Source organism: Ylistrum balloti, unplaced genomic scaffold, assembly GCF_031769215.1.
Source record: "Ylistrum balloti isolate Yb309-2 unplaced genomic scaffold, AGI_CSIRO_Ybal_v1 Utg370042, whole genome shotgun sequence".
NCBI classification, from domain to species: Eukaryota; Metazoa; Mollusca; class Bivalvia; order Pectinida; family Pectinidae; genus Ylistrum; species Ylistrum balloti.
The window spans coordinates 372,533-395,882 of record NW_026782099.1 but is presented as its reverse complement, the minus strand read 5'-3'; the positions used below and the strand labels follow the sequence as shown (position 1 = coordinate 395,882).

General features: G+C 41.3%; 1 protein-coding gene across 1 annotated transcript; it reads left to right on the top strand.

Moving 5' to 3' along the window:
• Positions 1-85: 85 nt before the first annotated feature.
• On the top strand, positions 86-23,135 carry LOC132549122 (acetyl-coenzyme A synthetase 2-like, mitochondrial). Its single transcript, XM_060213044.1, has 15 exons — positions 86-422; positions 3,025-3,121; positions 3,656-3,855; positions 4,601-4,776; positions 5,273-5,425; positions 5,705-5,852; positions 6,054-6,191; positions 9,000-9,018; positions 14,373-14,431; positions 14,660-14,772; positions 15,585-15,711; positions 17,481-17,608; positions 18,175-18,238; positions 20,597-20,721; positions 20,900-23,135. The coding sequence occupies exons 1-15, from the start codon at positions 86-88 to the stop codon at positions 21,062-21,064; spliced, it is 2,049 nt and encodes a 682-aa protein (XP_060069027.1). The 3' UTR covers positions 21,065-23,135.
• Positions 23,136-23,350: the final 215 nt, after the last annotated feature.

Genomic DNA, 23,350 nt, shown 5'->3' with positions numbered 1-23,350 from the left:
AGTAGGTCAAACACATGTTACTATGTTTATAGAGGGCGCTGGAATCAGTTAGTGTTGACCTTATTTTAAGTGCTGCCTTACAGCGATGGCGGGTGCTAAATATCTGTATCAGATTGGAAAAACTAACCAATCTCTTCTTATCGCCAGTCTTAAGAACCAGTTCACCTGCCTGACATGGAAAGGTGCCGTCTGTACACCTTTTAGAGGAATAACAACGACACCATTTCCAGAATTCCAAGGGGACCCTCAACTTCAATCTCATGCAGATTTGTACAATGCAAGTTTACAAAATCCGGACCATTTTTGGGGCACACTTGCCAAATCTAGGTTACAATGGTTTGAGACGTTTAAGCAGGTTAAAGACTGTGATATAAATAAGGGACACATACGATGGTTTATGGACGGCAAGTTAAATGCGTCTGGTGAGTATGCATTATAGTTTGTGACCTAATTTTACGTGGCCACACATGTAACACGACAGAACGTGCGTGCGTGTGTCTGCATACCAACACGATAACGAAACCATGTGTGTTTATGTCAGCGGTATGAAACACCGCGCGTTAGCTTTATCGTGAGTCTACGAAAGACATGTCTAAACCAGAATGAGTTGTCATTTTGACGAAAACTCCACCTACATAACATGAATTAGCAAGGATGGCATCTCGGGGTCCTGCTGGCAGATTACTATATACCCAACGCACGTTGGACCAACTATTCATGTGAATGTGTACTTAAAAACATTTAACCACTCAGTAATGTTTAAATAATTTTTATGGTGAGTTTAGAGCACAATTTCTAAAATTTTGAGGATACAAATGGTTCTCAAAATGAATATAACAGGAAAAGCATGAACCCAGGACTCCAATATAAACTAATGCCACTCGGTCAAGGAAATTACTACCTTTGTGAGATAAAAAAAAAAAGTCAATTTTGATACGGCTTACAATGCTCACTGCACACAAGCAGAGGTCTCAACACTTTTTCCGGATTCAGGTTGCACATACAATATATAAGTCTATTTGTCACATTTGATTTTCTTTCGGAAATTCTTAAGTGACTTTATCTCTGGGATCTAGAATAATGATGTATTTTTGCTTTGTCTGCTTCTGTTGTTTTGCTTTTATTTATGTAACTACTACTTAATAAATTAATTTGTTTTGCTTCACTTTTTACGAAGACATAGTCCTTTCCATTATCAGACATCACTGTTCTGAGCTTTCAAATTGTCACTTCAAATCATTTTTACATAAAATGTTGCATATTTTTGTGTGTGAGAGCACCTGTGAGGATGGTGTAGACTCCCCAGAATTATTACATATATATATAATCATCTTTTCACAAGAAACCATACACTCAAATATGTTTACAATAGACTGCTGCGATCTAAAGAAAAGAAAAAAACTTAAGCCAGAAAAATATCATTAATTGGTTAGGTATAGATCAGCACATTTTAAACCCAAAGGTTTGTCATGTGGATAAGTTATCTTTGAGTTCTTCAGCTGTCTCATTTACTGATCATTCAAGAGGTATTAAAGTCTATGAAGAGGACTCCTAGTAAAACATCAGGTGACCCTGTGAAGCACAGTGGTAGACAATAGCAGATAAGAAACATTCTTGTATCGACCAGAAGATAAGTTAACATGTCTAGACCAGTAATACTTGACCAAAGGTAAATTGAAACCTGTATATAAAGTGCTCACTTCAAACTACCTCATGATATTAACACTTTTACACTGGCAATACTCTAGGGTATTTTATTAGTCAGTTGCTTGTAATTCAAAAGTGTGTTAATATTATTCATAGTATTTCCATACCAACAATATCAGAAATTTACAAGTGGTGTTTGTTAAATTTTAATAAGCCCAGTATTTACAAAAGAGAGAGGCCATAGATTCAGGGATTATGAGACTTTTGAAGTTAATATCTACCATACAGGTAACTGCAGGCCGAATGCCAAAATTGCTGTGATGTAGGAGGTCTCTCATTGTCATATACAGATATTGTTGTCAATATTGTGATTACATTTGATCAATCAAACAGGGAGCTTACAAATAAACCTTCAAAACTCAATATAATGTGAATTTCTTTTTTACTTGATAAATGAATACATAAGACATTCTAGTGTTCAGTATTATATTTTTTCGATCTATATGTGGATCTCATGTAGTAACTTTAAAAACCACCATGTTCTACTCACATGATTAGGATTTCATATGTAAATGATGTATTTAAGTTAGCCAGTGTTTTCCATGGGAGCTGAGGAATTAGTCTTCAAGTTTGTAGTTTCATTTTATAGATAACAAATTAACAATTTGCTTGGTAACTACAAAATGTATGAATGTACTATACTCTTCATAGTTTTGTAAGTAAATGCAATGGGCAGGTTCCAATTAAAGAAGTGTAGGATGGATATGTAACATACCAGTCCTTTTAAGAGCAGCTTGATATAAAAAAATTGAACTTGATATGCACCAACGACCTATGTGAAAATGGGATTAATTTATCTTGAACCTAAGGTTTGCACTCCACTTAAATTAGTGATAAGATTAGTAAATATTTTCTATATAAATATAGATGGTATTGTTCCAAAATTGAAGTCAGATTATTAATTCTTTTCTCAAAATTGGAAATGAATTTTGGTCAATGGCAATAAGAGGTATCCTTTAAAATTTTCAATGATTTTAAATCATGGTCTCCTTTAAAACAGTATGATATCATTGACCTGCTTACAATACTTTTAACCTATGCTTGGATTGGTGATTGTATGGCATGCTGTTTTAGTATGTTTGATATCACTAATTCCAATTAATGGTATCAAATATTTTGGACATTTTCTGATATCATAAATTCAAATTAGCGATATCAGTAATTTGTTTAATAATGTTGTTAGTTCAAATTAGTGAAATCAAAAAAATGAATTAATGACAATAATTCAAATTAGTGATGTCACATTTTGTAGATTTTAGTATTTATAGGCATATCTGAAAAAATGTTCACTCAACATCTTATCACTTATCTTTGTAGTAAACTGTGTGGACAGGTATGCAAACAAGAATGGTGACGCTATAGCCTTGATCTGGGAAAAAGATGAACCTGGAACACAGGAATACATTAGTTACAGGTAATGTGGCTGTAGCAACTTGTTTTATCCTCATGACAACAAGACAAATACCGGATAGAGCTCACAGGATTTGTAAAATGAATATGTAAAAGGAGGATAGCTTTCAGCTTTCATTGAATAATTGAGTTTTAGGTCACATGGTCAAATATGAGCCTAAGGTCACATATAAGAGACTTAAGTTTGTTAATATAGATGACCTTGACATGCTTTCAAGGTGAAATCCTTTAACTTTCCCTGAATAATCGATTGGTCCAGGGTCATGATATTTGACCAGGGATGTTAACATGATTAACTCTACATTATGTAGAAATGTATATTACTGGTAAAATTTATAGAAATTAAACAAATTGGTGTTTTTAGATGTAGTTGTTTAAACGAAACCTAGTCATCATGTGATGATTTTTCTTTTATAGATGTTGTGAAAATAAATTATATGTATGCAATACTGGCCCTTTGTGTCTCTCAATGCCTTGGCTTTTGGTTATACACCTGACAAATTTTTCTATCTAGTTTGGTGCTTAAACATGTTCACAGGCAGTTGTCACAAATGGTTAACAAGATGGCTAACATGCTCAAGAGTTCTGGTGTACGTCGTGGAGACCGTGTGGCCATCTACTTGCCTACCTCACCTATAGCTGTAGCAGCCATGATGGCATGTGCCAGGATAGGAGCCATTCACAGCGTGGTTTTTGCTGGGTTTAGTGCCGAGGCCCTGGCTGGCAGGATCATTGATGGTAATCACCTTTACCCCAGCAGTGACTGTCAACATTTCGTGATCATGACCGAGATATTCATTTTTTTAATAAACCTTTTTAGCTAACACATAATGCATAATTCAAAGTTTGGGGTTGGTTTATGACAGGATGTGATACACCCCTTGTTGGCATTTCAAACAAAATCTGAATAAGGTAGGTGTTGATTACAAGGTATGGTCATATCCTGATAAATACAGTGTTTACCTTATATCTTAAATGTTGATATCTCCATATCACATATATATTTCACTTGGTGAATATCTAAGTATGAAAGAAATTTGTGAACACGTCTGGGTGGTCGGGTGGCGCAGTGTTATGCCTTTCAAAGAAATTTGTGAACACGGCCCCTCGCGCGCTTACATCCGGGCCAACAAGAGTGATTAGTATAAGTTTAAATAACTTGTTTCGCAATTGTTGTAAAACAAATAAAGTTTATATATACATTTCTCGGGAAGTAAATATTCGTAAATATTTTCACTGTTTTTCCAAACAAATGTTTCATTGGTCGTTTGATTGAATGCTTCTGTAGACATTTATTTAAATGGGATATTGTTTGACTTGTTGAATCTCTCACTGGTTAGATATTTGAATGAGGAATTGTGTGACCAGTTTACCAGACATATATATATATAAGTGGATTAATGTTTGACCTGTTAAATGTTTCCAATTATACATTGCTGATTTCCAGTTGGATAATTGAATAAATGTTGGTTGTGTGATGTAGCTGATGCTGAAACAGTAATAACAGCTGATGAGGGAGTGAGAGGAGGGAGGACGATACCCCTCAAACAGACTGTAGATGCTGCTGTGGCCAGCTGTCCCTGTGTTAAACGTGTGTTTGTTTACCAGAGAACTGGAAACTCCGTCCCTATGACAAAACTTGACATCCCATTAGACAAGGTAGATCTAAGTCTCATGGTTATAATAATGTGTTTTCTTCTAATAATACATGTTAGAATAAAAAAGCATTGGATCAAATTCCATTACCAGAGGAAAGTTTGGGGAAACTTGCTCTAACATGGCACACTAAAAGATGACAGTATTTTTTGGTATTTTTGCGTTTCAGATAGCCATGTTATCAGTTTACCATATTAAGCATATTTACAGTAATCTGACTTCAGAGAGCTTTGAAAATTGTCTGGAGACACTTCTTATCATTCAACAAAATATAAACTGGTAACAGGTAGTAATTAAATATCATCACGGTTAATTACAGTATAATTAGCTGTTTTTCTGAAAGTACTTTAAAACCAGATTATTTAGCATATCTGACAGAAGCCATTAGGGGATGATTCTGGACATGGTGACTACCTTTTAAGCAGCTTTACTGATTAATAATATGTCAATGCTCTGAATCACAAGTGTTTATGATTTGAACATGTCTGGGTTTCACTAGGAAATGGCGAGCCAGTCTGACATTTGTGAGCCAGAAGAAATGGGAAGTGAGGACCTCTTGTTCATGCTCTATACCTCAGGTTCTACAGGGAAACCTAAAGGGATTGTCCACTCTACTGCAGGGTATCTCCTGTATGCTGGTATCACACAGAAGGTATATATAGATAGTGTTACATATACTTGTGTTACAGATTGATACTTTCATCTACCTTTGTATAACACTGCTCTAGTATATTTAACCTTGCCAAGGTCACAAATGTATAACCAGCTGATACAACCATATGTAAATTAAAAATCTTGGTTTTGAACTGCTTTCAGTTGGTATTTATTGCCTTTGTGAATGCTAACACGAAATATGCAAAGGTAAGACTCTGTTTTGCAGATGCATAAAAGGAATATATGTATAAAAGGACTCCTTTATCTGTGATTTCAGCATGTGTTTGACTATAAAGAGGGAGAGAGGTTTGGCTGTGTAGCAGACATAGGCTGGATTACTGGTCACACATATGTGGTATATGGACCACTTAGTAATGGTGCCACCACAGTGTTATTTGAGAGTACACCAACCTACCCCAATCCAGGTAAGATATATCAGATATTTGTTTTTCTTTTTTTTTAACCAAAGTTCACTCAGCATTAGAGTGTTTTGAAGAACAAAGAAATAATTGAGAGGTTATTTATGACTTAGTAATCTCGTTTTGTGTTAAATTCCTGATTCATAAGGTCATGCATCTCACTTTTGAAAATGAGTGATTCTGCAATACAGTGGACATGTTTAACAGGGCGATACTGGGAAATGGTGGAACGATTGAAACTGAACCATATCTACCTGGCTCCTACATCTCTACGACTACTGCTTAAGGAAGGCAATGAGTGGGTGACAAAGTATGATCGGTCTTCACTCAGGAAACTTGGCTGTGGTGAGTATAGAGGGATCCTCATTCTGGAAACTTGGCTGTGGTGAGTATAGAGGGATCCTCATTCTGGAAACTTGGCTGTGGTGAGTATAGAGGGATCCTCATTCTGGAAACTTGGTTGTGGTGAGTATAGAGGGATCCTCACTCAGGAAACTTGGCTGTGGTGAGTATAGAGAAATCCTCACTCAGGAAACATGGTTGTGGTTAGTATAGAGGGATCCTCATTCTGGAAACTTGGCTGTGTTGAGTATAGAGAAATCCTCACTAAGGAAACTTGGTTGTGGTTAGTATAGAGGGATCCTCACTCAGGAAACTTGGCTGTGGTGAGTATAGAGGGATCCTCATTCTGGAAACTTGGCTGTGGTGAGTATAGAGGGATCCTCACTCAGGAAACTTGGTTGTGGTGAGTATAGAGGGATCCTCACTGAGGAAACTTGGCTATGGTGAGTATAGAGGGATCCTCATTCTGGAAACTTGGTTGTGGTGAGTATAGAGGGATCCTCACTCAGGAAACTTGGTTGTGGTGAGTATAGAGGGATCCTCACTCAGGAAACTTGGTTGTGGTGAGTATAGAGGGATCCTCACTCAGGAAACTTGGCTGTGGTGAGTATAGAGGGATCCTCATTCTGGAAACTTGGCTGTGGTGAGTATAGGGGGATCCTCATTCTGGAAACTTGGTTGTGGTGAGTATAGAGGGATCCTCACTCAGGAAACTTGGTTGTGGTGAGTATAGAGGGATCCTCATTCTGGAAACTTGGCTGTGGTGAGTATTGAGAAATCCTCACTCAGGAAACTTGGCTGTGGTGAGTATAGAGGGATCCTCACTCTGGAAACATGGCTATGGTGAGTATAGAGGGATCCTCATTCTGGAAACTTGGTTGTGGTGAGTATAGAGGGATCCTCACTCAGGAAACATGGTTGTGGTTAGTATAGAGGGATCCTCACTCAGGAAACTTGGCTGGGTGAGTATAGGGGGATCCTCACTCAGGAAACTTGGTTGTGGTGAGTATAGAGGGATCCTCACTCAGGAAACTTGGTTGTGGTGAGTATAGAGAAATCCTCACTCAGGAAACATGGTTGTGGTTAGTATAGAGGGATCCTCACTCAGGAAACTTGGCTGTGGTGAGTATAGAGGGATCCTCACTCAGGAAACTTGGTTGTGGTGAGTATAGAGGGATCCTCACTCAGGAAACTTGGTTGTGGTGAGTATAGAGGGATCCTCACTCAGGAAACTTGGTTGTGGTGAGTATAGAGGGATCCTCACTGAGGAAACTTGGTTGTGGTGAGTATAGAGGGATCCTCACTGAGGAAACTTGGTTGTGGTGAGTATAGAGGGATCCTCACTCAGGAAACTTGGTTGTGGTGAGTATAGAGGGATCCTCACTCAGGAAACTTGGTTGTGGTGAGTATAGAGGGATCCTCACTCAGGAAACTTGGTTGTGGTGAGTATAGAGGGATCCTCACTCAGGAAACTTGGTTGTGGTGAGTATAGAGGGATCCTCACTCAGGAAACTTGGTTGTGGTGAGTATAGAGGGATCCTCACTCAGGAAACTTGGTTGTGGTGAGTATAGAGGGATCCTCACTCAGGAAACTTGGTTGTGGTGAGTATAGAGAAATCCGATTTCACGATTGTTGGGTTGGTGTTCCTATAGAGGGATCCTCACTCAGGAAACTTGGCTGGGTGAGTATAGAGGGATCCTCATTCTGGAAACTTGGCTGTGTTGAGTATAGAGAAATCCTCACTCAGGAAACTTGGTTGTGGTGAGTATAGAGGGATCCTCATTCTGGAAACTTGGTTGTGGTGAGTATAGAGGGATCCTCACTCAGGAAACTTGGCTGTGGTGAGTATAGAGGGATCCTCACTCAGGAAACTTGGCTGTGGTGAGTATAGAGGGATCCTCATTCTGGAAACTTGGCTGTGGTGAGTATAGAGGGATCCTCACTCAGGAAACTTGGCTGTGGTGAGTATAGAGCTATCCTCACTCAGGAAACTTGGTTGTGGTGAGTATAGAGGGATCCTCACTCAGGAAACTTGGTTGTGGTGAGTATAGAGGGATCCTCACTAAGGAAACTTGGCTGTGGTGAGTATAGAGAAATCCTCACTCAGGAAACTTGGCTGTGGTGAGTATAGAGAAATCCTCACTGAGGAAACTTGGTTGTGGTGAGTATAGAGGGATCCTCACTCAGGAAACTTGGTTGTGGTGAGTATAGAGGGATCCTCACTCAGGAAACTTGGTTGTGGTGAGTATAGAGGGATCCTCACTAAGGAAACTTGGTTGTGGTGAGTATAGAGGGATCCTCACTCAGGAAACTTGGTTGTGGTGAGTATAGAGGGATCCTCACTTGGTTGGTGAGTGAGGAAACTTGGTGGCTGTGGTGAGTATAGGGGAACTCTGGAAACTTGGCTGTGGAGTAAAGACAGATCCTCACTCAGGAAACTTGGCTGTGGTGAGTATAGAGGGATCCTCACTCAGGAAACTTAGGCTGAACAGGAATGGGAGAGATTCTGGAAACTTGGTTGTGGTGGGTTGTGGTGAGTATAGAGAAGGATCCTCACTCTGGAAATTGAGTTGTGGTGTAAAGGGATCCTCACTCAGGAAACAAATATGGTGAGTTGGGAAGGCATCTTAGAGAGGCTTTTCCTTTCTGATAGTTTCCTATATAAACTATGTGAAAAGTGAGAGAGAGGCATATAACCCCTGGTACAAGTGGGAAATGTGAGAGGCTATATAAACTATAGTAAACTGGTGTGAAGTGGTGGAACTTGAGGCAGACAGGTGTGTGTTGGTAAGGAGAGGTAGGCAGTATAGTTGGAGAACCATTGAAAGAGTGAGGCATGAGGTGGTACAATGATGTTGTTGAGAGGCGGCAGTGGTGGACACTGGTGGCAAGTGTGTGGAAAGGAGGGTAGGCAGGGATTAGGTGGTGTGTGGAGTGGGAAGGAAGGTGGGGAGAGAGAGTATAATGAGGCAGTATAATGAGAGAGAGGCAGTTGGTGGTGGGGAAGGAGGCAGTAGAGGAGGCAGTATAATGATGGGGAGTAGAGAGGAGGCAGTATGATGGGGAGTGGGGAAAGGAGAGAGAGGCAGTATAATGGTGGTGAGTAAGGAGAGAGGAGTGGTGGGAAGTGGGGAAGGAGAGAGGAGGCAGTATAATGATGGGGAGTGGGGAAGGAGAGAGGGGGCAGTATAATGATGGGGAGTGGGGAAGGAGAGAGGAGGCAGTATAATGATGGGGAGTGGGGAAGGAGAGAGGAGGCAGTATAATGATGGTGAGTGGGGAAGGAGAGAGGAGGCAGTATAATGTTGGGGAGTGGGGAAGGAGAGAGGAGGCAGTATAATGATGGGGAGTGGGGAAGGAGAGAGGAGGCAGTATAATGATGGGGAGTGGGGAAGGAGAGAGGAGGCAGTATAATGGTGGTGAGTGGGGAAGGAGAGAGGAGGCAGTATAATGGTGGTGAGTGGGGAAGGAGAGAGGAGGCAGTATAATGGTGGGGAGTGGGGAAGGAGAGAGGAGGCAGTATAATGATGGGGAGTGGGGAAGGAGAGAGGAGGCAGTATAATGATGGGGAGTGGGGAAGGAGAGAGGAGGCAGTATAATGGTGGTGAGTGGGGAAGGAGAGAGGAGGCAGTATAATGGTGGTGAGTGGGGAAGGAGAGAGGAGGCAGTATAATGGTGGTGAGTGGGGAAGGAGAGAGGAGGCAGTATAATGATGGTGAGTGGGGAAGGAGAGAGGAGGCAGTATAATGGTGGTGAGTGGGGAAGGAGAGAGGAGGCAGTATAATGATGGGGAGTGGGGAAGGAGAGAGGAGGCAGTATAATGATGGGGAGTGGGGAAGGAGAGAGGAGGCAGTATAATGGTGGTGAGTGGGGAAGGAGAGAGGAGGCAGTATAATGGTGGTGGAGTGGGGAAGGAGAGAGAGAGGCAGTATAATGATGGGGAGTGGGGAAGGAGAGAGGGGAGGCAGTATAATGGTGGTGAGTGGGGAAGGAGAGAGGAGGCAGTATAATGATGGGGAGTGGGGAAGGAGAGAGGAGGCAGTATAATGATGGGGAGTGGGGAAGGAGAGAGGAGGCAGTATAATGGTGGTGAGTGGGGAAGGAGAGAGGAGGCAGTATAATGGTGGTGAGTGGGGAAGGAGAGAGGAGGCAGTATAATGGTGGTGAGTGGGGAAGGAGAGAGGAGGCAGTATAATGATGGGGAGTGGGGAAGGAGAGAGGAGGCAGTATAATGATGGGGAGTGGGGAAGGAGAGAGGAGGCAGTATAATGGTGGTGAGTGGGGAAGGAGAGAGGAGGCAGTATAATGGTGGTGAGTGGGGAAGGAGAGAGGAGGCAGTATAATGATGGGGAGTGGGGAAGGAGAGAGGAGGCAGTATAATGATGGGGAGTGGGGAAGGAGAGAGGAGGCAGTATAATGGTGGTGAGTGGGGAAGGAGAGAGGAGACAGTATAATGATGGGGAGTGATGGGGAGTGGGGAAGGAGAGAGGAGGCAGTATAATGATGGGGAGTGGGGAAGGAGAGAGGAGGCAGTATAATGTTGGTGAGTGGGGAAGGAGAGAGGAGGCAGTATAATGGTGGTGAGTGGGGAAGGAGAGAGGAGGCAGTATAATGATGGGGAGTGGGGAAGGAGAGAGGAGGCAGTATAATGAGTGGGGAAGGAGAGAGGAGGCAGTATAATGAGAGAGAGAGGAGGCAGTATAATGGTGGTGAGTGGGGAAGGAGAGAGGAGGCAGTATAATGGTGGTGAGTGGGGAAGGAGAGAGGAGGAGAGAGGAGAGAGGAGGCAGTATAATGGTGGTGAGTGGGGAAGGAGAGAGGAGGCAGGAGAGGTGGTGAGTGGGGAAGGAGAGAGGAGGCAGTATAATGATGGGGAGTGGGGAAGGAGAGAGGAGGCAGTATAATGATGGGGAGTGGGGAAGGAGAGAGGAGGCAGTATAATGGTGGTGAGTGGGGAAGGAGAGAGGAGGCAGTATAATGGTGGTGAGTGGGGAAGGAGAGAGGAGGCAGTATAATGATGAGGAGTGGGGAAGAGAGGAGGCAGTATAATGGTGGGGAGTGGGGAAGGAGAGAGGAGGCAGTATAATGGTGGTGAGTGGGGAAGGAGAAAGGAGGCAGTATAATGGTGGTGAGTGGGGAAGGAGAGAGGAGGCAGTATAATGATGGTGAGTGGGGAAGGAGAGAGGAGGCAGTATAATGATGGGGAGTGGGGAAGGAGAGAGGAGGCAGTATAATGGTGGTGAGTGGGGAAGGAGAGAGGAGGCAGTATAATGGTGGTGTGTGGGGAAGGAGAGAGGAGGCAGTATAATGATGGGGAGTGGGGAAGGAGAGAGGAGGCAGTATAACTATGGGGAGTGGGGAAGGAGAGAGGAGGCAGTATAATGATGGGGAGTGGGGAAGGAGAGAGGAGGCAGTATAATGGTGGTGAGTGGGGAAGGAGAGAGGAGGCAGTATAATGATGGGGAGTGGGGAAGGAGAGAGGAGGCAGTATAATGATGGGGAGTGGGGAAGGAGAGAGGAGGCAGTATAATGGTGGTGAGTGGGGAAGGAGAGAGGAGGCAGTATAATGGTGGTGAGTGGGGAAGGAGAGAGGAGGCAGTATAATGATGGGGAGTGGGGAAGGAGAGAGGAGGCAGTATAATGGTGGTGAGTGGGGAAGGAGAGAGGAGGCAGTATAATGGTGGTGAGTGGGGAAGGAGAGAGGAGGCAGTATAATGGTGGTGAGTGGGGAAGGAGAGAGGAGGCAGTATAATGGTGGTGAGTGGGGAAGGAGAGAGGAGGCAGTATAATGATGGGGAGTGGGGAAGGAGAGAGGAGGCAGTATAATGATGGGGAGTGGGGAAGGAGAGAGGAGGCAGTATAATGGTGGTGAGTGGGGAAGGAGAGAGGAGGCAGTATAACTATGGGGAGTGGGGAAGGAGAGAGGAGGCAGTATAATGATGGGGAGTGGGGAAGGAGAAAGGAGGCAGTATAATGGTGGTAGTCGGGAAGGAGAGAGGAGGCAGTATAATGATGGGGAGTGGGGAAGGAGAGAGGATGCAGTATAATGATGGTGAGTGGGGAAGGAGAGAGGAGGCAGTATAATGGTGTTGAGTGGGGAAGGAGAGAGGAGGCAGTATAATGGTGGTGAGTGGGGAAGGAGAGAGGAGGCAGTATAATGATGGTGAGTGGGGAAGGAGAGAGGAGGCAGTATAATGATGGGGAGTGGGGAAGGAGAGAGGAGGCAGTATAATGGTGGTTAGTGGGGAAGGAGAGAGGAGGCAGTATAATGGTGGAGTGGGGAAGGAGAGAGGAGGCTATAATGGTGGTGAGTGGGGAAGGTGAGTGGAGGCAGTATAATGGTGGTGAGTGGGGAAGGAGAGAGGAGGCAGTATAATGGTGGTGAGTGGGGAAGGAGAGAGGAGGCAGTATAATGGTGGTGAGTGGGGAAGGAGAGAGGAGGCAGTATAATGGTGGTGAGTGGGGAAGGAGAGAGGAGACAGTATAATGATGGGGAGTGGGGAAGGAGAGAGGAGGCAATATAATGGTGGTGAGTGGGGAAGGAGAGAGGAGGCAGTATAATGGTGGTGAGTGGGGAAGGAGAGAGGAGGCAGTATAATGATGGTGAGTGGGGAAGGAGAGAGGAGGCAGTATAATGATGGGGAGTGGGGAAGGAGAGAGGAGGCAGTATAATGGTGGTAAGTGGGGAAGGAGAGAGGAGGCAGTATAATGGTGGTGTGTGGGGAAGGAGAGAGGAGGCAGTATAATGATGGGGAGTGGGGAAGGAGAGAGGAGGCAGTATAATGATGGGGAGTGGGGAAGGAGAGAGGAGGCAGTATAATGATGGGGAGTGGGGAAGGAGAGAGGAGGCAGTATAATGGTGGTAAGTGGGGAAGGAGAGAGGAGGCAGTATAACTATGGGGAGTGGGGAAGGAGAGAGGAGGCAGTATAATGATGGGGAGTGGGGAAGGAGAGAGGAGGCAGTTTAATGGTGGTGAGTGGGGAAGGAGAGAGGAGGCAGTATAATGGTGGTGAGTGGGGAAGGAGAGAGGAGACAGTATAATGATGGGGAGTGAGGAAGGAGAGAGGAGGCAATATAATGGTGGTGAGTGGGGAAGGAGAGAGGAGGCAGTATAATGGTGGTGAGTGGGGAAGGAGAGAGGAGGCAGTATAATGGTGGTGAGTGGGGAAGGAGAGAGGAGGCAGTATAATGGTGGTGAGTGGGGAAGGAGAGAGGAGGCAGTATAATGATGGGGAGTGGGGAAGGAGAGAGGAGGCAGTATAATGATGGGGAGTGGGGAAGGAGAGAGGAGGCAGTATAATGGTGGTGAGTGGGGAAGGAGAGAGGAGGCAGTATAATGGTGGGGAGTGGGGAAGGAGAGAGAGGCAGTATACTGAAGGGAATAAGGAAAAGAGAGGAGGTAGTATAGTGGTGGGGAGTGGGGAAGGAGGGAGTAGGCAGTATAATGATGGGGAGTGGGGAAGGAGAGAGGAGGCAGTATAATGATGGGGAGTGGGGAAGGAGAGAGGAGGCAGTATAATGGTGGTGAGTGGGGAAGGAGAGAGGAGGCAGTATAATGGTGGTGAGTGGGGAAGGAGAGAGGAGGCAGTATAATGGTGGTGAGTGGGGAAGGAGAGAGGAGGCAGTATAATGATAGGGATTGGGGAAGGAGAGAGGAGGCAGTATAATGATGGGGAGTGGGGAAGGAGAGAGGAGGCAGTATAATGGTGGTGAGTGGGGAAGGAGAGAGGAGGCAGTATAATGGTGGTGAGTGGGGAAGGAGAGAGTAGGCAGTATAATGATGGTGAGTGGGGAAGGAGAGAGGAGGCAGTATAATGATGGGGAGTGGGGAAGGAGAGAGGAGGCAGTATAATGGTGGTGAGTGGGGAAGGAGAGAGGAGACAGTATAATGATGGGGAGTGGGGAAGGAGAGAGAAGGCAATATAATGGTGGTAGTGGGAAAGGAGAGAGGAGGCAGTATAATGGTGGTGAGTGGGGAAGAACAGAGAGGCAGCATGGTTATGGGGCATTGGGAAGGGGAGTGGGGAACTGTGATGGGATTTAGGGAAGGAAGGGCAGTATAATGATGGGACATGCATGTATATTGGGGTAGGAAAGCAGAGAATGATTGTATAATGGTGGGGGAGGATCATTATCTGAGTAGTTATTAGGTTTCCTGAGACCTATTGGGATCACTTTTCAGAAACCTTCCCTTGCTTAAGATGGACTACAGTCCCCACCCCACTGGGGCTGATGGGCAGGGCCAAAAAGGGTCAAATTAACTGGGATCTCAAAAATATCTTTTTCTCAACATCCAGATATGGTGGAATCACACACTCTTCATGAATGGAAGCATCTTAATATGGATTATCTCAGGTGGCAGTCAAGGCTGCTAGGAAAATTTTGATGAAAAAAAGATGGTTCATATATGTTGTTTTAATATATGTATAAGCTGTTATTTGTAAGCTTTTTATTGATTAATTTACCCAGAGACTGGAGGAATCTCCATAGCACCAAGACCATCAGCTCCAGGAGCCAAAATTGTAGCCGCTAAGCCCATGAGACCACACTTTGGTATTCAACCTGCTCTCATGGACAAGGATGTAAGAATTTATACATCTTCAGTCCTTGTAATCATAGAAATGTGCTAATTTCCTCATAATAAAATCTTAAAATTGAAGACTTTACAAACATTGGTATAATCTTTGATATTTTACCAGCCTTTGGTGAAATCTTTTTACTTTTCTATCTGTGTCAGTCTGTACAATCCTTAACACCATTTTTTGTATTGTTTGACTGTCTTTATTTAAATTGTGTTGCCTGTAACTTGACGAGGCTTTGGTAAAGTAAGTAACTTTACAAACCTTTGGTTTGACTTGTTCAGCCTTTGATGAAATTTGTTGCTTGACCAGCATTTTGTGAAATATGTGACCTGACCAGCCTTCGATAATATTTGTGATTTGACCAGCCTTTAATCAAATATGTGACTTGAAAAGCCTTAGTTGAAATTTGCTACTTGATAAGTCTTAGTTGAAATTTGCTACTTGAAAAGCCATAGTTGAAATTTGCTACTTGAAAAGCCATAGTTGAAATTTGCTACTTGAAAAGCCTTAGTTGAAATTTGCTACTTGAAAAGCCTTAGTTGAAATTTGCTACTTGAAAAGCCTTAGTTGAAATTTGCTACTTGAAAAGCCTTAGTTGAAATTTGCTACTTGACAAGTCATTGTTGAAATTTGCTACTTGAAAAGCCTTAGTTGAAATTTGCTACTTGAAAAGCCTTAGTTGAAATTTGCTACTTGAAAAGCCTTAGTTGAAATTTGCTACTTGAAAAGCCGTAGTTGAAATTTGCTACTTGACAAGTCATTGTGGAAATTTGCAACTTGACAAGCTTTGGTGAAATTTGTGACTCTTTCAGGGAAAGGAACTGATAGGCAGTAATGTACAGGGAGCATTGTGTATTAAGTCTGTGTGGCCAGGGATGGCTCGTACAATATATGGGGACCACAGACGTTTCCTGGATACATACTATCATCCTTACCCAGGTCAGTATGTAGAATAAGTCTGTTTATCTAAGGATTGATATTCTACCATAACAGATAATATAACATAAGTCATGATGTATAATTCTGCCACCCGGGAATCAAACCTAGAACCTCAAGTCACCAAATGGAATGAGCTAGTGTAATCTTATATATATAGGAAAAGATTTTTGCTGATTCTTCCTAAGCCAGGTAGGTAGGAAGTGACATTACTGATTCTGTCTACCTCCATAGCCAGGTAGGTAGGAAGTGACTTTACTGATTCTGTCTACCTCCATAGCCAGGTAGGTAGGAAGTAACTTTACTGATTCTGTCTACCTCCATAGCCAGGTAGGTAGGAAGTGACATTACTGATTCTGTCTACCTCCATAGCCAGGTAGGTAGGAAGTGACTTTAATGATTCTGTCTACCTCCATAGCCAGGTAGGTAGGAAGCAACTTTACTGATTCTGTCTACCTCCATAGCCAGGTAGGTAGGAAGTAACTTTAATGATTCTGTCTACCTCCATAGCCAGGTAGGTAGGAAGTAACTTTACTGATTCTGTCTACCTCCATAGCCAGGTAGGTAGGAAGTAACTTTACTGATTCTGTCTACCTCCATAGCCAGGTAGGTAGGAAGTAACTTTACTGATTCTGTCTACCTCCATAGCCAGGTAGGTAGGAAGTAACTTTACTGATTCTGTCTACCTCCATAGCCAGGTAGGTAGGAAGTAACTTTACTGATTCTGTCTACCTCCATAGCCAGGTAGGTAGGAAGTAACTTTACTGATTCTGTCTACCTCCATAGCCAGGTAGGTAGGAAGTAACTTTACATTACTGCCAGGTTCTGTCTACCTCCATAGCCAGGTAGGTAGGAAGTAACTTTACTGATTCTGTCTACCTCCATAGCCAGGTAGGTAGGAAGTAACTTTACTGATTCTGTCTACCTCCATAGCCAGGTAGGTAGGAAGTGACATTACTGATTCTGTCTACCTCCATAGCCAGGTAGGTAGGAAGTAACTTTACTGATTCTGTCTACCTCCATAGCCAGGTAGGTAGGAAGTGACTTTACTGATTCTGTCTACCTCCATAGCCAGGTAGGTAGGAAGTAACTTTACTGATTCTGTCTACCTCCATAGCCAGGTAGGTAGGAAGTGACTTTACTGATTCTGTCTACCTCCATAGCCAGGTAGGTAGGAAGTGACATTACTGATTCTGTCTACCTCCATAGCCAGGTAGGTAGGAAGTGACATTACTGATTCTGTCTACCTCCATAGCCAGGTAGGTAGGAAGTGACATTACTGATTCTGTCTACCTCCATAGCCAGGTAGGTAGGAAGTGACATTACTGATTCTGTCTACCTCCATAGCCAGGTAGGTAGGAAGTGACATTACTGATTCTGTCTACCTCCATAGCCAGGTAGGTAGGAAGTAACTTTACTGATTCTACCTACCTCCATGACTTGTTTTACACCTGTGATATTACACCAGACCTGATTTACACCCAATAGATTACACCTGATTTGATTTACACCTGTAAGATTATACTAGACTTTATTTACACCTTATAAGATTATACTGGACTTTATTTACACCTGTAAGATTATACTAGACTTTATTTACACCTGTAAGATTATACTAGACTTTATTTACACCTGTAAGATTATACTGGACTTTATTTACACCTGTAAGATTATACTTGTCTTGATTTATGCTGATCAGATTACACTAAATTTGATTTACACCTGCTTGATTACATCATGTCACACATAATACATACAATTCTGTTCTGTAGGTTACTACTTCAGTGGAGATGGAGCCCAGAGGTGTGAGGAGGGTTACTATCAGATTACAGGAAGGATGGATGATGTAATAAATGTTAGTGGACACAGAATAGGCACTGCTGAAGTGGAGGATGCGATGGTATGGTTACATGTTTTATATTTATTAGAGGATATGGCCACAGTGAAAATTTTATCAGACCATTTTCTCTCATTCTTTCAGAAACTCTACGGTCCATTTTGTTTCCACCATTCAATAAATTTATTGATTTACAAACCGGAGATCAATTTCCCAAATCAATATAGATCCATTTCCTCTTCTTTGTGTAAAATTTTGTCCAAAGCAAAATTTACCATATTTCCGATCTTCAATAAATTGATTCACTTATATATATATATGAATAATGTGCTGCACACTGAATTCGATCTTTTTAAACTATATATCAACAAACTTGCTCCTTCAGTCACTCATTTATTATTCTACATAACACATTCTGAATGACAGGTTTAGAATTGCTGTTCTCTAGCTACTCTTCTTTTTGTGACTTTGTAATCAAAATGGTGATGAGAGAAATTTTTCATTACCAAATACATTTAAAGCTGAAGAATGTTAAGCAGATTCAGTTAGTGATTTTATCTCGCAAGAAATCTCATTCAGAAAATACCATCATTTATCAAGGTTTGAATTTGTGGTCTGTGCTGTTGTAGGATAACCATTCTCAAGTGGCTGAAACAGCTGTGGTAGGCTATCCACATGATATCAAAGGAGAAGGTAGGTTGCAGTGATCATGTGTGTTCTTTAGGTTTGTGTCCCTTCAACTTTTGTCTGCCCAAGTAAAATGTTACAAACTTTGTACAAGGTTAGTGTTCATAAAGGTAAAAAGGGGCTGCTTAATTGTGTACATCCAGTCTTCAGAATGGAAGGATTGCTAATTTATGAAGAAAGGCTACTGATATGTGTAAGTCTTCAAAAGAGAAAGAGGCTTGTATGGTATAATGCTGAAGTGTTCTGTTAACCAAGATTCAGACTTAACCGTTATACTGTCAGACTTTACCATTATACAGCCAGACTTTACCATTATACAGCCAGACTTTACCATTATACTGCCAGACTTTTACCATTATACAGCCAGACTTTACCATTATACTGTCAGACTTTACCATTATACAGCCAGACTTTACCATTCTACTGCCAGACTTTACCATTATACAGCCAGACTTTACCATTATACAGCCAGACTTTACCATTCTACTGCCAGACTTTACCATTATACAGCCAGACTTTACCATTATACAGCCAGACTTTACAGCCAGACTTTACCATTATACAGCCAGACTTTTACCATTATACAGCCAGACTTTTACCATACTACTGCCAGACTTTACCATTATACAGCCAGACTTTACCATTCTACTGCCAGACTTTACCATTATACAGCCAGACTTTTACCATTCTACTGTCAGACTTTACCATTATACAGCCAGACTTTACCATTCTACTGTCAGACTTTACCATTATACAGCCAGACTTTACCGTTATACTGTCAGACTTTACCATTATACAGTCAGACTTTACCATTATACAGCCAGACTTTACCATTCTACTGCCAGACTTTACCATTATACTGCCAGACTTTTACCATTCTACTGCCAGACTTTACCATTATACAGCCAGACTTTACCATTCTACTGCCAGACTTTACCATTATACAGCCAGACTTTACCATTATACAGCCAGACTTTACCGTTCTACTGCCAGACTTTTACCATACTACTGCCAGACTTTACCATTCTACTGCCAGACTTTTACCATTCTACTGTCAGACTTTACCATTATACAGCCAGACTTTACCATTATACAGCCAGACTTTACCATTATACAGCCAGACTTTTACCATACTACTGCCAGACTTTACCAGTATACTGCCAGACTTTTACCATTCTACTGCCAGACTTTTACCATTCTACTGCCAGACTTTACCATTATACAGCCAGACTTTACCATTATACAGCCAGACTTTTACCATACTACTGCCAGACTTTTACCATTCTACTGCCAGACTTTACCATTCTACTGCCAGACTTTACCATTATACAGCCAGATTTTTACCATTATACAGCCAGACTTTACCATTCTGCTGCCAGACTTTACCATTATACAGCCAGATTTTTACCATTATACAGCCAGACTTTACCATTGTACAGCCAGACTTTTACCATACTACTGCCAGACTTTTACCATTCTACTGCCAGACTTTACCATTCTACTGCCAGACTTTACCATTCTGCTGCCAGACTTTACCATTATACAGCCAGATTTTTACCATTATACAGCCAGACTTTACCATTGTACAGCCAGACTTTTACCATACTACTGCCAGACTTTACCATTATACTGCCAGACGTTTACCATTCTACTGCCAGACTTTTACCATTCTACTGCCAGACTTTACCATTATACAGCCAGACTTTACCATTCTACTGCCAGACTTTTACCATTCTACTGCCAGACTTTACCATTATACAGCCAGACTTTACCATTCTACTGCCAGACTTTACCATTCTACTGCCAGACTTTTACCATTCTACTGCCAGACTTTACCATTATACAGCCAGACTTTACCATTATACTGCCAGACTTTACCGTTCTACTGTCAGACTTTACCATTATACAGCCAGACTTTACCATTATACAGCCAGACTTTACCATTCTACTGCCAGACTCTACAATTATACAGCCAGACTTTACCATTATACAGCCAGACTTTACCATTCTACTGCCTGACTTTACCATTCTACAGCCAGACTTTTACCATTCTACTGTCAGACTTTACCATTATACAGCCAGACTTTACCATTATACAGCCAGACTTTACCATTCTACTCCCAGACTTTACTATTCTACTGCCAGACTTTTACCATTCTACTGCCAGACTTTACCATTCTAATGCCAGACTTTACCATTATACAGCCAGACTTTACCATTATACAGCCAGACTTTACCATTATACTGCCAGACTTTTACCATTCTACTGTCACACTTTACCATTCTACTGTCAGATTTTACCATTATACTGCCAGACTTTACCGTTCTACTGCCAAATTGTACATAACTGACCATCTTGTCTAGGTATATATGCTTTTGTGGTGCCCATGGAAGATGTTACCTCTGAGAATGCTGAGGCTTTAAAAGGTGAACTGAAGTCAATGGTGAAGACCAGGATAGGAAGCTTTGCTCAGCCTGACAAGATTCTTGTAAGTGTGATAAGTACAATGAAAACCACGTCCAGTTTTATCTATTAACCATGTGGATCAGTCCATAATTATTGCTGTAAAATTCGGACTGCTGCAATTTGTTATTACAGGAGGTTACAATATCATTACTCATTCCATCTATTATGCTCAAAGATGAGTTTAAAATGTTTGTTTTTAGTTCACTCCTGGGTTACCGAAAACACGGTCCGGAAAAATCATGAGAAGAATTTTGCGAAAGGTTGCAGACAACAAACCAGATGAACTTGGTGACATTTCCACACTAGTTGACCCATCAGTGGTTGAGATTCTTGTACAGCTACACAGTGAGGCATTCCAGGGCTGAGGCTTGCCAATAACAGGAAGCTGGTGGACCAAAGAGAGCTGCTTTTTAAAACTCAGTTACAATACAGTGGTGCTGTGTAACCAAAGATTTCAGGATCTGATGATCGAAGTCTTAATTAACCACCGGAGTCAACTTAGGGGAGTAGAAGTTGTGTCATTAACTGAAGAAAGTAAAACAAGTCTAATTAGCCAAGTAGTAATGCCTTATAATCAAACTTTGTTATTGATTATTGTTAAGGATGGGTTTGTAATATTGTAAAAGTATAGGGCAACCCAAGCCATTAGCTAGGGTGACAAGCTGAAAGTCTACTTCATGGTACACGTTAATTAATGTAAATATTCTTATTGTTGGGTTACCATATTTTTTGTGTCAGGGGCCAGTGTGGTTGTTCCTGTGGAGTAGTTGAAGGTCGTATTTCTTTTTTATAAGAGTGTGATATGATACTTGAATGAATGCTCAAAATTGTGTCATATTTTTGTTGTAGATCTTTTTATCTTTCATTAGGAAATATTTTTGAAATATTGTCATTAAATATTGTATCAAGCGTACAAAGGCACTGGATCATTCTGGTGGAGGTATCATATAGGATGTTTGTACTTGTATTCTCTGTCATCAATCATTTACCAAATCTCCCTCACCTGGAGGCATGCTCTCAATTTTTAGTCAGCTTTTATACTGGAGTTAATCAGACAGTTCCACACAACTTGCTTTTTGTTACTACCCTGTTAATGTGTTACTACCCTGTTAATGTAATGTATAAAAAAAGGTTTAAGCAAGGTCATTTATACTTGTGTTTTGTTATAGAATGGCTTAAACCATATTAATTTACACTCGTTTTGTTAGTTTTGGTGCTGTTTATGTTTTAAGTATTTCAATTTTTTTTTTCTTTTCTTAATATACATGCTAGAAAAGCTCTACTGGTTACTATCAGCTTATAAATGAGTTACGATATAAAAGAGCTTGACTTATATGACAGAACCCAAATATCCAAACAAAAATACGAATGGAAGTGAAGGTATTTCTGTGGTTGCTGCTAGTGTGTGGTGATTACCAGTGCTTGTTTTAATTGTTAAGATGTTACATTTAATGAATTTAATGTGCAGTATCACGTTGTGTTTACTAGGTAATAGTTTTTACCATTTTATTTTACTGTCAATACAGGTGTGTGTTACCTAGATTAAGAAGTGCCTATCAAATGTATTGAAAGTGATATACGTTTACTTATCTCATCTTTTATGTTTTATGTCAGTAAGGTTTGTGAATTAATGCTGCTGTTGTTAAAGTTATTATTTCTCTTTTGTTGTACAACATTACAGTTCTTCAAAATATATGGCAAATTTTATTAGATAGTACCAAATACAATGGATTTTAGTTGATATTAAAAGATTGTGATAAAATACCATTGTGAAATTGAATGGTTTTTTTTATGTGTATTATATATCTATATTAATACAGGTGATAGCACTCAATACTGTGTCCCAACATTGCAATTTTTAAAACAATTTTTGTAGGATAGAATATATAGAAGTAAACTTGTAATTAAACCACATCATTAGGTATTCAATTGATTGTGCTAATTATCAGTCAGCAAAAATTTTCCATAGTGAATGCAACCCTGTAGATCTGATAAAGGCTTTGCATTTAAAGAGCTTACACCAATATTTTTTGTTTTTATTTTAAGCTTGCAGATAAATGAAATTATTGTCAGATAACTAGTCATTTAGTTTTTCTTTGTGGTATCACATGTCAAAGCAATTATTTGTGTTGGTTAATGATTTCATTTCCTTGTTTTGCTAAAATCAAAACTAAACTATGAAATGGGAAACTGGAGAGGTTATTAAGACTGAGCTTTTTATTTTTATATTTCTATAACTGTAAACAAGTGCTAGTGTGCTGATATGAGAGTTAATTTCATTGTGTATTCATTAATACTCAACATTGTAAATATATACATTTTCAGCATTTTATAAATGATGTGACATTTTTAGCTGTGTTTTCCCAAAAAGCAGGAATGCAGTATGTTTACTTTTTCATATGCATGTTAAACAGAATAAAGATCAATCTATATTGATTGTATTGTTGTGTTCTGACCATAAGACCAGTTTGACCATTTCAAAAGATGATCATCCACTGGTGCCAGTTATTATCAATAATTTGGTAAGTTATGAGCCTTTAGATAAATAAATCCCATACTTCATGGACTCAAGTGCAAGATTCTATTGATCATACATGTCATTTCATAGTTCTGGGAAAAAGAGGGGAAAAAATAACCCAGAAGAGTTTTGA

Coding starts and splice junctions, on each gene's coding strand:
- LOC132549122 (XM_060213044.1), top strand. CDS start 86: ATGGCGGGTGCTAAATATCTGTATCAGATTGGAAAAACTAACCAATCT. Junction 14,432..14,659: donor CACTGGGGCTGATGGGCAGG/GCCAAAAAGGGT, acceptor TAATTTACCCAG/AGACTGGAGGAATCTCCATA. Junction 14,773..15,584: donor CTGCTCTCATGGACAAGGAT/GTAAGAATTTAT, acceptor TGACTCTTTCAG/GGAAAGGAACTGATAGGCAG.